Here is a 16,122-nt window from a genome sequence, read left to right as displayed (position 1 = left end):
AGAAATTACCCGAAGCAGTGGTATATTATCATTAATTGAGGAAGGAGATGAGGTCATGGTAGATAAAGGTTTTTTAATTCAGGATTTATTACAATGTAAAAAGGCTACAGTCACAATCCCCCCTTTTCTTTCTAAAACCAAATCAATGCAATTCAGTACAAAGCAAGTTTCTGAGACCCAACAGATTGCACGATTGCGAATTCATGTTGAACGTGCCATAAGAAGAGTTAAAGAGTACCAAATTTTTGACAAAGTCCTTCCCTTATCACTAGCTGGTTCTATTAATCAAATCTGGTGTGTTTGTTGTCTGATGACAAATCTTAGAGGGGCATTATTTTAATGCTTTTAACAATATATAAATGATACAATGCAATATTTAAAATTCATGAACACAATGTTCTGTATATATTATGATGAGACATGTCATCATTTTAAAAAAATGGACTGATTAAGTTTTGTTAAGTTTTGACAAAATGTGGAAGTAAATATTGAAAATAGAAATGATCAAGTTTGCTTTTCATTTCTGCACAAAATTCATTGTCAAACTCAATATGTTCCAGGTGATAATCTTGTTTACAGTAAACATAAAAATCAGCCCATGGGGCCCCACTAAGTAACATCTGACCCATTACTTGGTAATAGTAGGAGTGGGTCTTCTTAAGTCTATAAATCCCATTCACACATTTAAGATAATTTAAGTCAGTTATTGAATCTTTAATGGGACACTTTATTTCAAGTAGTCCCCAAGAGTCTGCTTCACTTGGATCATAAACTCTTCTGTCTGGGGAAGTGGCTAGATATGGGCAGGAGGGGTTTATCACAATACCTGAAGGAAAAACATTGCAGTCTCTAGTGTCAGCATATGCACTTGCAGCTTCTTCTTCTGTATTTATGCCATGAAGCATTGCCTCTGTTTGCTTTGTTTTTCTTAACAGTCTTTCTGCAAGGGACTCAAAGTCTTTTTTTCTGCTGCATACATCTTTAAATTTACTGGATGAAAGCCGTTTGGCTTTCAGGTCAAACCACTTGCTTGTATCACACTGTTCTCTGGTCTCTGTCTCATACAAATATGACTGGTTGTATGAGACACACAGACCCTCTAATACATTTTGCTCTCCAGCACTTGGCGCAAACAGGTAGAGGCTGTCAATTGTAGGCATACTATAATTGGGGGGTAACTCAGGACCATCAACTTTGACATTAACTTTTGGATTGTTTGTTTTCTTTATCTTTTGCTGATATGATAGTACACTTCCTGTTGCTACATCACCAAATTTGCATGAGGTAAGAGAGAGATCTTCCATTGGTCGTAATATTGAATTAACTTGTGTATCTTCATGCTCTTTAAAATGTTCCCTGAATGTGGATATTATATCTTTGCTTCCAAAACAATCTGGGATGGGATTATACAAGGTTGATCTCACACCATCAATTCTCCTAATTCTCTTCTTTGGCTGCGGCAGTGAAAGTGGAACTTTCACTTGTTGTAGCACCACCTCATCTATTTCTTTGGGTTTGATCCCAACAGTTCTCTGAGGTACATGCCAGGTCTGAGGCAATGAAGTCTTGGACATTGCAGGAGGAACACTCTGCAAATCTAGGAGTTGGTAGTGTGCAATGAGGTACATTAAACCAATCACATGGTTACACAAACCAGCACCTCCTTCACAGTTGCATTTCTGGGAAAGAACTGACTGTTTTTCTCTTGATAATTCAACCTAAACAATATGGTAAAGAAAATTTTAACTTTCATGCAAAAGATAACATAATTCTAAGTATTTTGCTAAAAAGGTTTTTAATATAATAGCATATGAGGTCTGTTTATTAACTCAAGAATATTGAAATACATCGTTAAACATATTCAATCTCAGCTGTTATAGCAAAAAAATACATCTAAATCTCTTAATGGATGTATCAATTATACATCAAACAGTTATGATTTCCATTAATAAATAATTTTCAATTAGTTAAAGGCATGAACGTACCTGCAGTCGCCACGGTTCATCATTTTTTCGTTGTGATCTGTAGCTCCTAGCTCGAACTGTCACACTACAAGGTTCTACTTTAACTAGAGGGGAAAAACACTTCAATAAACGCATGATTTTTCGCTTTGATTTCGATCAATATTGAACATAAAGACAGCAACTACAAATGCATTAAAAGAGACATCAAAACTCCGGAGAATCTATCTTTTGATATACAATAATGCCAACAAATAGCCAAAGTAGCGAAGAAAAGAATTGAGGATCTTACCTTCGACATCAAAGACATATCCTTCGCAAAAATTACTGTAACCTCGCGTTCTAACTTTCTTTGGGACTTTATCTAGCTTCTGCAGCCACTTTTCTATGAAGGAATTGTCTACTAAAGGAATGTTTTTCAATGATTTGGACCAGGCCGAAAGAGACACATTAGTGGCAGTCGCCATTTTGCAAATTATGCACGCCCAGCCTCGCTTTGATGCATCACCAAACCAAGATGGCGGCAACGTGATATCGGTGTATTAGAGTGAAGTGTGCTTTAGAGTCCTTTCGTGTGTTTTAACACAGACATAAACCAGTAGCTCAGTTGCTCGCTATGTTTGTTTGGACCTTGCGACAGAGATTTGCGTGAGGTGAAAAGTTTCAGTCTCAGCACACAATGTAAGAGAAATCGATCAGATTGTCGGCGAAAATCTTACCGGAAATTCTACTGAATACTTTCGCAGGTATCACTAGAGAACGTGTTTTAAAGTTTGCGAGGTTTGTATACAACACGATGGTTGCAGTCATTGATATGTCGCTTTAAACGTTAAACGAGATTTAAGATGAAATCTTTCTAGATTTTTTGCATAATTTGCTGTGACTGAAACTTTACCAATCCCGTGAAGTTATTTCGTCGAACGGGCCACGCATGTATATCTGGCAACTGGTACTTGCGCATCGTTTTGTGGTGCCAAAATCTAATCTCATATTCGCTTGAAAAAAAAAGAAAAGCTAAGCGTGGAAACTATTGCTTATTAGATGTGGGTAGATGACCCTGTACTACTAAGCTGACATTTGCAATAAAGCAAACCCACCCTTTCCATCCAATATTTCTTGGTCTTTGGTTTTGTTTTTCCCATGGAAAACAGCATCGGATCGATTCCCAATGATCAAAGGTATTTAACTTGGTCTTCAACAATCGACAAAAGAGGTGAAATGACAATGACCAAGGGACAAGAAGAGAATCCATGGCCTTCCTAGCTCAAGAATTTCAACACTCTCGGCAGCAGTTGAAAGATTAAATTCTTTCCAAACCCCTTCGGTAACTGGCCGAAGACATCTCTCTTTCGCACGATGTTCTCCTTAATAAGTTTTTGTTCAGATTTTAATTAGCTAACCGGAAACACAGCTAAGGTTTCTCTTAGCACTTGCTGGAGGTCGTCCACGAACTTAACGTTCTCTGCAACGTTGGCCGTATTGTGAACGATTTTACTACTAAGATTAGATTTTGGCGCGCACAGAAAGCAGAAAGCTACGTGGGCGAAAACGCCAGTTGCTCGACATACCTGCGAGGCCCGTGCGACGAAATAACTTCACGGGATTGGCAAAGTGTCAGTCACAGAAAATTATGCAAAAAATTTAGAAAGATTTAAGCTTAAATCTCATTTAACGTTTAAAGCGACATATCAATGACTGCAACCATCGTGTTGTATACAAACCTCGCAAACTTTAAAACACGTTCTCTAGTGATACCTGAGAAAGTATTCAGTAGAATTTCTGGTAAGACTTTCGCCGACAATCTGATCGATTTCTCTTACATTGTGTGCTGAGACTGAAACTTTTCACCTCAAGCAAATCTCCCTCGCACGGTCCAAACAAACATAGCGAGTAATTGAGCCACTAGTATATGTTCGTGTTAAAACACACGAAAGGACTCTAAGGCACACTTCACTCTGATTGGGCAGAAAAACACAAAGATTTTCTGGCACTAATCAGATGGCAGAACGACTGCGACCGTTTAGAACTAGTCTCGTAAGACAATGTCCCCAGGGGCTCTTCATGCCCTAACTTGAAATCGACCCACAGCCCCTGCGTCTCTGAGGATCCAACCGTCTCCACTCGAAGGCCGATAAATTCCACAAAAGCCGATCGATCCTCCCCAAATTTCCACCTAGGAAAGCGCTTAGCTATTACCTACCCGTTCCAGCAGCAAAAGTTTCCAAATTCAGCTGCATCGATCTGAGAGCCGCTCCGTTTTACCACCCATTCTGGCTAAATCGCTTTGCAGGTAGGTACACGTAATCCTTTTGCCCTACTACGGGATTCAAATATCAAAGCGCTTCGGGTCGAATGACACGCACGACTCCCAAGACGGTGTTATTTGACAATAGGGAAAACTGAACAACTTTCCTAACGATTCCCCTGGAGAGTCTTTAATTTGGTCAAATGCACTTTGATATTTGAATCCCGTAGTAACACAGGTGTCTCAAGATCACGTCTTCATCAAAAGCGAAGGATTTTATTCATGAAAGCGTCACGCATTGTGTGACGCGGTGTTAAAGTTACGCGAGCAACCGTTGAGAATTTGAATGCGTTATAAAGAATAGTTTGATGATTCCTTGTGTGTCTGTTGTGATTTTGGCGATTTCTGCAGTTTTGGGCTTGCTTTGCCATCACTGCTTTGCTTGCGTAACTTAACATCGCGTCACACAGCGCGTGACGCTTTCATGAATTAATCCTTCGCTTTTGCTCGAGACGTGAGCTTGGGATGCCTGTGGTAGTAAGGGCAGAAGGATTACATGTACCTACAAAGCGATTTAGCCAGAATGGATGGTAAAACGGGGGACTCTCGGATCGATGCAGCGGAATTTGGAAACTTTTGCCGCTCGAACGGGTCGGTAATAGCTAAGCGCTCTCGTGGGTAGAAATTTTAAGTTGAATTTTAAATTTTTTAAAATTCCTTTTGTTGAGGCTATAACCGAGGCTTTTTTCGCAAGAAAAAAAGTGCCCTCCTACTCAACTATCTCGTTTTTTCGGCACTTCCCTGTCGTGTCGACTTATTGTTTCAAACAACCTACTCATGAGTAGATGAGTTGTTGATTAATCAGGAGTTGATGTATCAACTCATGATTGGTCAAATTCCCATCAGATCCGGATGATTCCATTACTTGAAGTTGAAGTTCATTTATTTGTTTAAGCAGGTTGATTTATTTGGCAGCTGTAAAGGCTGATGTGGACCTGCTGTCCTAACCCACCCATCCCACCCCAGGGGAGGACATCCACCACACAGTAATCTCGTGTGTGGGAAATTAACGTCTCCTGCCCCAACCCTGCAGGAGACGGGACCTCCATTTATTCGTCCCTATCCGAGAAGACTAGAATATCTAACCATTTCTTGATGTTATAGAAAGGTAGCAAATTCTTCTCAATTATTTTAAGACCTTGAGTGTTGGTCCGGGCGGGGCTCGAACCCTCGACCTCCCACACTACAGTCCAGCGCTCTATCCATTGAGCTAACCGGGAGGCGGTTAGAAAGACGAACATGTCATACTAATCTAAAGATTCTTGGAACTTGTTAGTTTTGTTTATTTGCGCCTAGTGACCTTATGTAGGCTGCGTTTATATAAGCCATTTTATGGGCTTTTCAGTCGTCGAAAGAGTTTTCGTTGAGGTCAGAAATCAATTGTCTATTTTACCAGAGTGATGAACGCGAGTTTAAATCTCTCATGCTTCTACTTGACTCGATTCTTAGTCTTTAGTCAAAATCCGTTGAGATTGCCTTTCATCATAAATTGAGTACTCAACGTAGTTTTCTCTGTTACAGCGATCGTTGGAAATTCAGCGATTCTCTGGGCGTCGAACAGGTCGTCTTCGACGCTTCGCTCCCCATCAAAAGCTCTCCTCTTCAGCCTTGCGATGTCAGACCTCGGAGTCGGCGCCCTCATTCAGCCGCTTTATAGGAACTTTAAGCAGTTAGGACGGCAACGCCACGGAAGACGTCGATTAAAAAATGAGTTTCTACTATTAGTTAGAATTTCGACAATGGCTGCATGTGGTTACCGTCTCATAGGGCGCCAGACCTCAAACTCAACATAACGCATAAAAGTAGCGTTGAGTTTCAAATGTAAATTAAAATAATTTGCCGCCGCGGTTTCGCTTCGCAGACGACGCAAATTTTGGTGATTTCACGTTGCTGTTTTGCAAAGGACGGCTAAGAAATGTAGAAAGTTTTAAAACGCACGTGCTGAGCTATTGTTCCGCCAATTAGATCTCTTGTTTTTCCACGTTCTCGCTGCCGTAGCCGTCGTGGTTTGCTTAAAGTCCCTTATATCACTTACACAGCGGCCGAAGTGAACGATAACTTTTAAACGTTTTGTGTCGCTGGGATCGGCTCTCCTTTATCTGCTAATGTGTTTTCGGCCGTGTCTTTCTTGACTGTGACTGCGATCGCTATCGACAGACTACTGACGCTTCATTTCAAAAAGGAGTACAACGCAGCAATTTCTCTGAGACGTGTTGCCACTTTAATACTTTTTCTTTGGTCAGCCACAAGCTTGTGGGTCATTGCCTGGATAAAAAGTATCAAGATTTATCAAATCTTCAATATTGCAGGCGTAATCGTCAGTCCGGCTTGATATGCGCCTCAGCTTATATCACCCTTCAAATTCGCCTACGCACAATAAAAAAACTCTATCATGACGTCACGTTTCCAAATTCAAAATCGCAAGTTATTTTGCACGTGAGGGAAAACACGCCCCATCTTCAGCTTTATCGACGATCCGTGGTCACAAAGTTTTCTATCTATACTCTATTAATTCTCTGTTACATTTCGTATTTGCCGATGTTTATAGTTCTAGAAATAACCGGTAGAGATTCGGTGAAGATCGCCTGTTTAAGCTTTGCATTAACAGTGTTGTTCGCCAATGCCCTTTGCCTTATTGTTTCCCAACCCTTTTCCTTATTGTTGGCGAATTCAGGAGATTCGCCGAGAAATTTCAAAAGCAGTAAAGAACATTTTTTGTCGAAAACGAGCCAGAGAAATAACCTAGGTCTATAAGGAAAAAACTCAACATCTAGCTGTGATGTATGCGAATGGTTCACCAATAACTCAACCACCAGGTTGTTTGCTCAACTAATAGGAGTGTTTGTAATCAACATCACACAATATTTCAAACGTATGGAGGTTTTTTTTTTCCAATTAAGGCCTTTTTTTTAAACTTTTCGACAAATGTAAGATAATCTTGAAGTTCTTGAATTGTTATATGAAAGGATTTTTGATAAATTTACGTCGTATCTGTAAATTTGTAACTTCTTCGAAACGTGTCAGATCACCAAGTCGAAAGCAAATTTTACAGTAGAAATAAATATGTTTAGCGCGCTAGAGTAATGATTGCCAACTTTCGGTGTGAACGCGTTATCACCTAATGAACGGCTGTTTTCACATTTTTCATCATTGTCTTTTTGGTCATATTTTACTTTTTATCGTATTTGTTCTTAGAAAGAGTCAACAGTATTTAAACATTTTCGTTTTATCTTCTCGTCTTATCACCACGGTGTCAACTGGGTAATGACTTTTACGGCTGACGGTTAATTTCTTTCTAGTAGGGTTTAAATAAAATTTGTTTGCGATTAACTTTTTGTACGACTAATAACTAAAACTGAGAAGAATATGCTACCTTTCAATAACATCAAGAAATGGTTAGAAATTCTAGTCTTCTCGGATAGGGACGAAAAAATGGAGGTCCCATCTCCTGCAGGGCTAGGGGTAGGAGACATTAATTCCTCACGCATGAGATTACTATGTGATGGATGTCCTCCCAAGGGGTGGGTTTTTTTCTGGTCGTTTTACGGCTCAGAGTTAACCCCATTGAGGTAATCTATTATACATCAACAACTCAACGACTGCCTCGCGAACATCGCTATAATCTCAGTTTTATCATTTGGAACTTTAAAATACAGCATTACAGAAATTTTAGAGACAGCTTCCATTTGACCTAGTAAGAAACAGCTGAACCGTGGGATGTGCACAACGATATGGCAGTAATGATCTATAATTGTGTTGCTTGATACTTAGCAAAATGAAAGGGAAAAAAGTGCTAATGATAATTTTTTTTTATTATTATTATTTTTCACTTTTTACACCCTTTGAGTGACTGGCTTCTAATTGCACCAGCCTTGAATCAAATGTCAAGGTCATAAGAAGACAGAAAATGATCACCACTTCAAAAGTTCCTGATTGTTAGACAAATTCTCTTTGTCATTATCATGGGAATATCCGCGAAATTCGCCCGCACTGAAATAACAATTTGGCGTATTGGATAAACAATAGTTTATTAGACGTTTTTGTGTGTCGTATTGCTGAGGTTTTTTTTACCTATTATTTGTATTTTGAATCGCCCTAAGGGCTTGTCAAAATACGGCACAATTCGTAAAAAATACATATATGTTATTGACCAGCCGGGAGGTCCGTATTGGGAAAAACTGTGCCAGAGGTCTTGGATACCGCCCGAGGCCGTAGGCCGAGGGCAGTACTCAAGACAGAGGGCACAGTTTTTCCCAGTACGGACCGACCTATGCTGGTCAATAACATTTCTATTTTTTTTTAACACAGAAAAAAAGTGATTGCCAAAATAACTCGAATGATTTAGGCTACAAGTACGAGTTAAATCACGGGAAAATCCTCCATAAACACAACATTTTGTTAGCGAGTGGATAATAAAGGAAACAGACGTTATTCACCTTAAAGAGAAAGCTTTCATGGAAACATTTTTATTTGTAAAGGTAACTTTAAAGGCTTCCGAGTAAACTTTGAAACATTATTTGATAAGCAACTGTTACGATGTGACACCTGTCAATTGAAGAAGAACGTACGCTTTTGAATAAACAACAGTACTGGTATGACAAACACACACGAGTTAATGACCGTGCGACGATTTTCTCGTACAAAAAAACACTCGGACTTCTTACGGAAAATATTGTTCATTTCCAACGACGATTAATCTTCGAAGATTTACGCCTACGAAGATTTACGACTGAAGCTTTCTTCAGTCGTATGATAAATCTCTTATAACCAAGCTTGCTCGGGACTGTACTAGGAGAATATCGGCCCTCGGTCTTTTTTTGTGCGGACCTCCCTGCACTCGGTCCATACTGTCAAGACCTCGGGCCGATATTCTCCCAGTACGGCCCTTGCACTTGGTTAACAAGATATATATCATGATTTACCCCTATGATCAGTTAGTGTATGACTTAAATCTAGCTTTTACTGTACCTTGCAGCTTATTGAGCTGTATCATTTTGTTTGGCAGTATGTAAAGACCAGGGATTTGCAGATAGGTCTGTAGTTCAGGAATTATGCAACAAGACAATGGCTGATGCAATGGCAGAAATTAAAGCTGCGCAAGGCTATATTGCAGGTGGGGATGTAAGTTGACATGCAACCAGCTACTTGTTCGTTGTGTATGTTCAGTGTTGTTGAAGTTATTTGGAGTGGGCAAAATTTGAAATAACACCTTATGCAGTGCTAGGTCATTTTGTACCTTCATTCAAGTTACCTTCAATGCTCAGTTTCCTTCCATTCATTTTTTATTCTAATTACTCTTTCAGTGTATGATAACAGATGCCAGACATGACTGCATTCTACAGTGACAGCTATTTCTATGAAGTAAGAAATTCTAACCGAATGCTAAGCCCCATGAGTTTGATAACTCGTGCCTCACTTTTCTGAAAGCCTGTTTCCACTTCTATCATCTTATCAGTCGTCTTTGTGATTTTTGCCCCCCCCCCCCCTCCCCCTGCAGCATTTTTAATAAATTGATAGCTCTGTTTCTCCATTTTGGCTGTTATGATGTGGGATTCCTGTCTTACTAAAAACCATAACATATCAAACATACTTGCTTTTAGCATACAACTTAACAGAGGTGGCCCATGACTGTGTCAAATCATTGATAAATTGGTTTGAACAAAGAGGCATCAAGAATTCCTTTGACACCTGGCATGGTAAGTATGTACAAAAGTTCATATGTCAATAACTGTGTGGTGCTCTTCAGTTTTGTAATAATTTAATAATTTATTTAATCTAATAATCTAAAGGCATCAAACATAAACAAGACTTTGGGTGTTTGCTGATCAAAAAAAGTACTAAATCATTCAGGACATGACTCGTGTCGTCATGCATCGAGTGCGCTTTACAATTTACAACACATTGATATTGTTTTCCTCACTGATAAAGTTGTTATTGTTGTAATCTATCTATGGTCATGATCAATCACAACTTATTATCAAGACTGAATTCATTTGAAATTAGTGTCTCTTTCACATTTGCATCTATTTTATTCAAGACAGTACTTGTATTTACAGGTATATTATAGTGACGATGCTCGTAGGCTTTGCCTTATGCCTTGCCTAGTATGTATTTGGCAGCTTCTAGGTTGTTTGCAGAAGCTCTTAAAGTGTCACGATATAAGGTTACTACTTGTTTGCTTTCCTTTTCAGAGATGATGTAGCTTTGGTCTTGGAATGAGTTTATTGATGATCAAGGATGGTTCAAGGCAAAGTATTATTTCAGTTGCTTTTCCATTTTCTGTTGAAATGACTCCTTTTTTCAGTTGATGATGCTCATCCAATTCTCTTGAATGATGACATTTTGGATTCATATGCTCAGAAATCTTCGCGACTCAAAGACAATTATTATAAATAGCACCTGTGTATAATTTTTATTGGGAGAAAATAAACTGCAACCCAATTCCTTTTTTTTTTCTCCTAGAAGGATCACAACCTAAGGTACAAGCAGTGGAAGAAGAACACGGAAGATGCTGATCAATCCCTCAAGATATTGCATAGTGGAGTTCAGAATTAGGGCATACAGTGTATTGTGAAACAATATAGCTTCTATTGTACCTTATTGTCATTATACAAAGAAATGTATACTATTTTGGAGGGAAGTGCTGATGGAGTATTGTAATGCTGATTTTATGAACGACAGTGAGCACAGTAGAGCCCTCCATCAGGATTTGGCCACCGTTTCCGAAGATCTTCCACAACACAGACTGGCATGACCTTTCAAACATCTTCCATGTAACATCCCAATGCTTCCTTCCTGGCTATGTAAATAAGATCGCGCTATAAACCGTGGGGGTTTAGAATTGTATAAAAACATCTATTGTGGATCTCTTGACTAATGAGCTCGTGCTGAAGCTCGACACATGTTGCCGTTGCATTTTCCGTGGCTTCCTTGTCTTCGGAAACTGTCAAAGAAAGCAAAATTAGAATGATGCGTGAGAACGTAACCTGTTTTGAACTGGTAAAGCGCTGTAAAGGATATCGTTCGAGAACGTTGCAAATGGCGGGTAAAAATATGTTTCGGCAAACTAAAAAGCCCAAGACAAGATTTTGTAGCTAGTAGGAAAGGGCATACAATTTAGATTAAAAAGTATGACCCAAAATATGGCCTTGAAATATTTATCCGTTTTGCGAGTTCCCGATCACTGGAAACAGCACATTGACTGTTTATGCTTCACGGTCTGACAGTATTATACAATACCCCCTCGGATCGGACTTGACATTACATTGGCATAGACATTGCGAATAGTGGAATAATATCAGTTTGTAGTCTTGTAGTAAATATGATTCGTTGAAGAGCCAACTTACCTGGCGTTGATTTTTTTCTTTCGTGGTTTCTATACTCGAATAATCTCCCCGTTGTTCACGGTAAGCCAACCGTTCAGCTCCTCGATTAATCTGTGAAGTACTACTTGGTGTTAGATAACGATATTTCAATTCTAGGGCAAGTAAAGACAGGAAAGGCACAGCAATTCTCGTATACCTTACCTTTCGAGTGTTCAAATCGGCCGCCATTTTAAATTTGACCCGTGCACGTCAAAGGTGAGTGACAAATGAGCCTAGGTCTTCCCAGGGAAGACTTCCTTATATAGCGCGCCTTCGTGTTTAAAAGATGATTCACGTCTGACCTTGGACCATCGGGATCAACGAACGCTTTTCATTCCACTAATTTATTCTTTTTTTTCTCGTTGCCATGTTCCCACCAATAACGTAGCTCCATTTTCTGCCATTAAAAGTACACACAACCCACAATTCCTCTATTCGCTCCGACGAAGGGCTAACGCTCGAAACGTCAGCTTTAGTAATCGTTACGGTGGCCAATTTACCATTTCAACTTTGTTGATATATCCAAATTATGACCTTTGAATAGACTGAATAGCTCTCCCAAATACCCATCACTACGCGAGCATGTTCATGCATACATAAGCTTACGTGCCGCAGTGAGCACCGTCCAGGTGACTTTTAATCCACCAGAGATCTTAAGTACTTTAGAACTGAATGAATGGAACTATCCAACAAAGAGGGAATCCACAGTCAGAAGAGGTGGATGACAAAAAATTACTGTTGCTGTTTAAAGTGCCCCTGAGACGAAAATTGACCATTTTACTTTGGCCTAAACTATTCACATAATGTCGAATTGGGTCAAGTTAAGACCCTTTTTGCCATTAAAAACTCAAAACAAACCTTCGATGACCAATTTTTACCGCTTCAAAGTCGTCCAAAAATCGTCCGCCATTGCTGAAAACATGTTCCAGCCGAGCTCGCAAAAACGTCATCATGACGTCAAAGGCTCAACAAAATTATGCTTTGCTTTGTCACAACTCTCTTTGTTCGCTGCACAGAGAATCACACATATTACTTTTCTGAGAACTGTTTCGTTGTCAGTCGGGAAATGTCGACTTTTTCAGATGATGAATTGTCCCAGAAATCACCTGAAGCTTCTGTGGATAGTTATGCGCTGACAAACGATGAATTTTTGTCATGCGAAAAAAAGATAAACACAGAACGGCACGGACTCTCCATGTGGCTTTTGTGGTCGTGTCGTTTTATCGCCTTCGAACTGTATTTTTTCTTGTCGTAAGGGATTTTCCCTTTTTGTGAGAAATGATCGAGTGATTAGTAAAAATAGTTCTCGGTAATGGCTAATTGTGTATCCGAAGGAGGATTTGGGAGTTTGTGAAAGGCATTTCTAAGCCATCAATGTGTATTCCCCTATGCGTTTGGTCAATGATCTCAATAACCCTTTCCTACGTGTTTTTTACTATCGGTGCTTTGAGAGGTTTGAAGTGAACTCTGTTGTTGAGTTGCACTTTGGCCTCTTTTGTTTTTCGGTCTTAATCATGATGACTATTGTTGTGTTGCTTCGGTGAGGTTTAAAGTAGAGTTTGTTTCAACTCTTTTAGAGCCTTGACTTCATTGTTCTTTGCTTTGTCCGTGAAAGGTGTAACGGAGGCGCATTCGTCTTGCGAATAAATCTCGCAAAAGTTGGCCCGATTTTAAATTCGTTTGTCACGGGCGTTGGGATGAATTTGAGACCCTTTGATAACACGCTGACTTGGCTGTCAGATGGTTGAAAGTTTGACAGGTTTTTAAAGAAATTTTCATTTTCTCGGATTTTGGCTGCAAGCCTACATTTTAAAGTGTTTTTACGCTCTGTGTATTAAGCTGTTTGTTCTGCTTTCGCTGATATTAAAGCCAGCTTTTTTCAGAATCAGAGCACACAATTATATTTTTCATCTATTGTATAAAAGTGAGCTCTTTGAAGTCAGAAATCTCAATCCTCAATTCGGCTATTTTATCATTCTTATTTACAATGTTCACCGAGTACTTTCCTTTGTGTAAGGTATTCTGCCAGAGAGTTGTTAAAGGTGGATATTGGTCAGCTCATATGTAAAGGTGACAAAATCCGTGGAGGTTCGTAGACTTCGCTTTCCGGCGTCGAGATCGCACTGAGGACGGTTTTTCTTGTCCCTTCTCTTCTTGAACGGTAGGCAGTGAACCCGACAGAATTCTTCGCCTAGACCCTTTAAAGTACACAGATCTCTCGAAACAGTCCTCCGAGAAGTGTTCGGAGTAGACCACAAATATTTCTGTCGAATTGAGGTTTACTCGGCGAGGTCGCACAAATCGCATCCGTTTTTCCCGCTCTGATCTATTTGCAAGGCTTTGATGGAGAGAAATACCTGCAGCTTGGTCTGCACGATTACTTCAGCTTTGAATTACGCATCGATGCCCAGTCATTTTTGTTTAGTTTTTGTAAGAATAGAGTAATGCACTCTGTTATGTTTGCTTGACATTTTGCCATATGAGATTTTCGCGTTGAGCCTTTGACGTCACTTCCTCTGAGTATTGCGATAAACTTCCGGAACATGATCAAATAGTGGCGGACTCGAAATCGTGAATTTAACGGCCCGAAAAAAGATATTTCTGGTGCTCGGCCTAAACTGAAATTTGGCAGAGTTAGTGAAGGAGACACACTGAACACGAAAATGGAAAAAAATAATGTACGAAAATTTTGATCTCAGGGGCACCTTAAATGAAATATTCCACACGAGACATGAGATGATGCCAATAGGACCCGCCACTTTGGACTTGAGAGTATTAGGACTGGACCGAGTTTCCATCTCTTCCCCTATTCACGCGTAAATGTTTGTGTCCTTATCAGTTATTAAAAGTGTAGCGGTAAGAAGTTTCAGGAGAATTTTACGATGGCGCTTTGTTCCTTTGGAGGGGTATATGATCAGTGCGGTGCCTTGTCATGGGCTCTGCACGAAACAAGAATGACTCCTTTGTTGTCTCGTGATAATGACATGACTGCTTGTTTAAAACACAAGTACAAGGGGTCGGGTGCGTCCGGGCAAGAGGAAGACCGGGTGATGCCAAAGCTACAAGTACAGGTTATGAGAAAGGGCTCCTACCCGCGCATAAATGTAGCAGATGGCTTTTCAAGTGCCACTCTCGCAAAGAGCGGTCCTCTCAACTTCCCGTCCGAAAAACATTTTCCTTAAATTTTTTTCCCTATGAAGAGGGTTTAGGACACATGTTTCAGAAATAGTTTGGTTGTTTTCCAATTCTCTTTTGTATGAGAATTTCATCTTTCGCAAACTCTCTGCCAAGGGAAGATTAGTCAAGGTGCTGCAAAAGCAAAAACTCAGTCAACTACTGTCATCGTGCGAGTTGTTCGCCGTTGAAATTATAGGTAGTGCTAATCCTAAGCTTTCGTATTATGAACCTCTTCTACAGCTAGCAAATTCCTGTGATTACTGCAAGTGATGGTCGACAAACCTGCGTTACTCAAAACTCAGGGAAAGTTGCGTGACTCCTTGACTTGGTCCAGTCAATCAATCAAAAAGAATCAAAAAAATCAATACTTTATTTACCCACGTAGCATCACGGAGCTCATAGAGCTCGTTCAAAATACGTACGTGCCTCTAAGATTAAGAATCTAAAAAACCTAATACATACTGTCAAAACCTAATTGATTAGAAATTGAAATAACTAACAATTAATATTAAAATTTAAGTTTGTACAGGAAAATTCAAAGTCACTTAGATACAGATATAAAATGGTGAAACAATAGTTAAAATAATTTAAAATTAAGATTAAAAATTAAGTTTTTACAATGAAATTGAGTCACTTAAATACAAGTATAAAATGGAGAAGCAGCTAAAGTTTCAATGTTCTCAATGGCTTCTTAAAAAGGTTGATATTCTTGGCCAGTTTTACACTTGTAGGTAATCCATTCCACCGCTGCGCACACATATAAGTGAAAGATTTTTTCATAAAATTTAAATTAAATTTTGGTGCGCACAAATTAATGCCGGTTCCTCTCAGATTGTACATAGTTTCCCTAAAACTAAAAAAATCTCTGATATATTTGGGACCGTCGTTATGCAAACATTTATACAACAGAATAAGGGATTGTTGTTTCCTTCTCTGGTCTAACGTTTCCATATTCAAGATTCGCAGCAATTCATCATAAAGGGTAGACTTGAGATAAACTAGCAGTGATCTAAGAATATAATGGTTGGCATCTTCAAGCCGATTTGCTTGCACTTTCCCCAATCCAAGAAAGAGGGGGCAACAGTATTCAAAATGAGGGAGAATGAAAGTTTTATAGAGCCTTAACATAACATTGCCAGGGACAAAACGCCTGATTCTCCTAAGTGCGCCACTTTTAGCGTATACCTTTTGAAGCTGTTTAGTAACGTGATCCTTGAAAGATAGCATGCTATCATGTTCAACGCCAAGTATTTTGATAGATGGCAGTGTCTCAATGACAGAGCTATGTATGGCCAGGTCATAACTGTACTTACAG

The 16,122-nt window shown here is 39.5% G+C and overlaps 1 protein-coding gene, 1 long non-coding RNA gene and 1 pseudogene across 2 annotated transcripts; 2 read left to right on the top strand and 1 right to left on the bottom strand.

Moving 5' to 3' along the window:
- Positions 1-58: 58 nt before the first annotated feature.
- LOC148728902 (uncharacterized) lies at positions 59-2,516 on the bottom strand. The gene is made up of 3 exons (XM_088725261.1): positions 2,254-2,516; positions 1,986-2,068; positions 59-1,718 (listed from the first exon to the last, which is right to left on the bottom strand). The coding sequence occupies exons 1-3, from the start codon at positions 2,426-2,428 to the stop codon at positions 459-461; spliced, it is 1,518 nt and encodes a 505-aa protein (XP_088581387.1). The 5' UTR covers positions 2,429-2,516; the 3' UTR covers positions 59-458.
- Positions 2,517-5,666: 3,150 nt separating this feature from the next.
- Positions 5,667-7,012, top strand: LOC148728901 (adenosine receptor A3-like; annotated as a pseudogene).
- A 2,428-nt stretch (positions 7,013-9,440) lies between these two features.
- On the top strand, positions 9,441-10,906 carry LOC111329827 (uncharacterized). The gene is made up of 4 exons (XR_015988821.1): positions 9,441-9,627; positions 9,867-9,962; positions 10,458-10,513; positions 10,732-10,906. It is a non-coding gene; the product is annotated as an uncharacterized LOC111329827 (long non-coding RNA).
- Positions 10,907-16,122: the final 5,216 nt, after the last annotated feature.

This window comes from Stylophora pistillata, chromosome 6 (assembly GCF_964205215.1).
Source record: "Stylophora pistillata chromosome 6, jaStyPist1.2, whole genome shotgun sequence".
Classification (NCBI taxonomy): domain Eukaryota; kingdom Metazoa; phylum Cnidaria; class Anthozoa; order Scleractinia; family Pocilloporidae; genus Stylophora; species Stylophora pistillata.
This window is presented reverse-complemented; position numbering and strand designations above follow the sequence as displayed.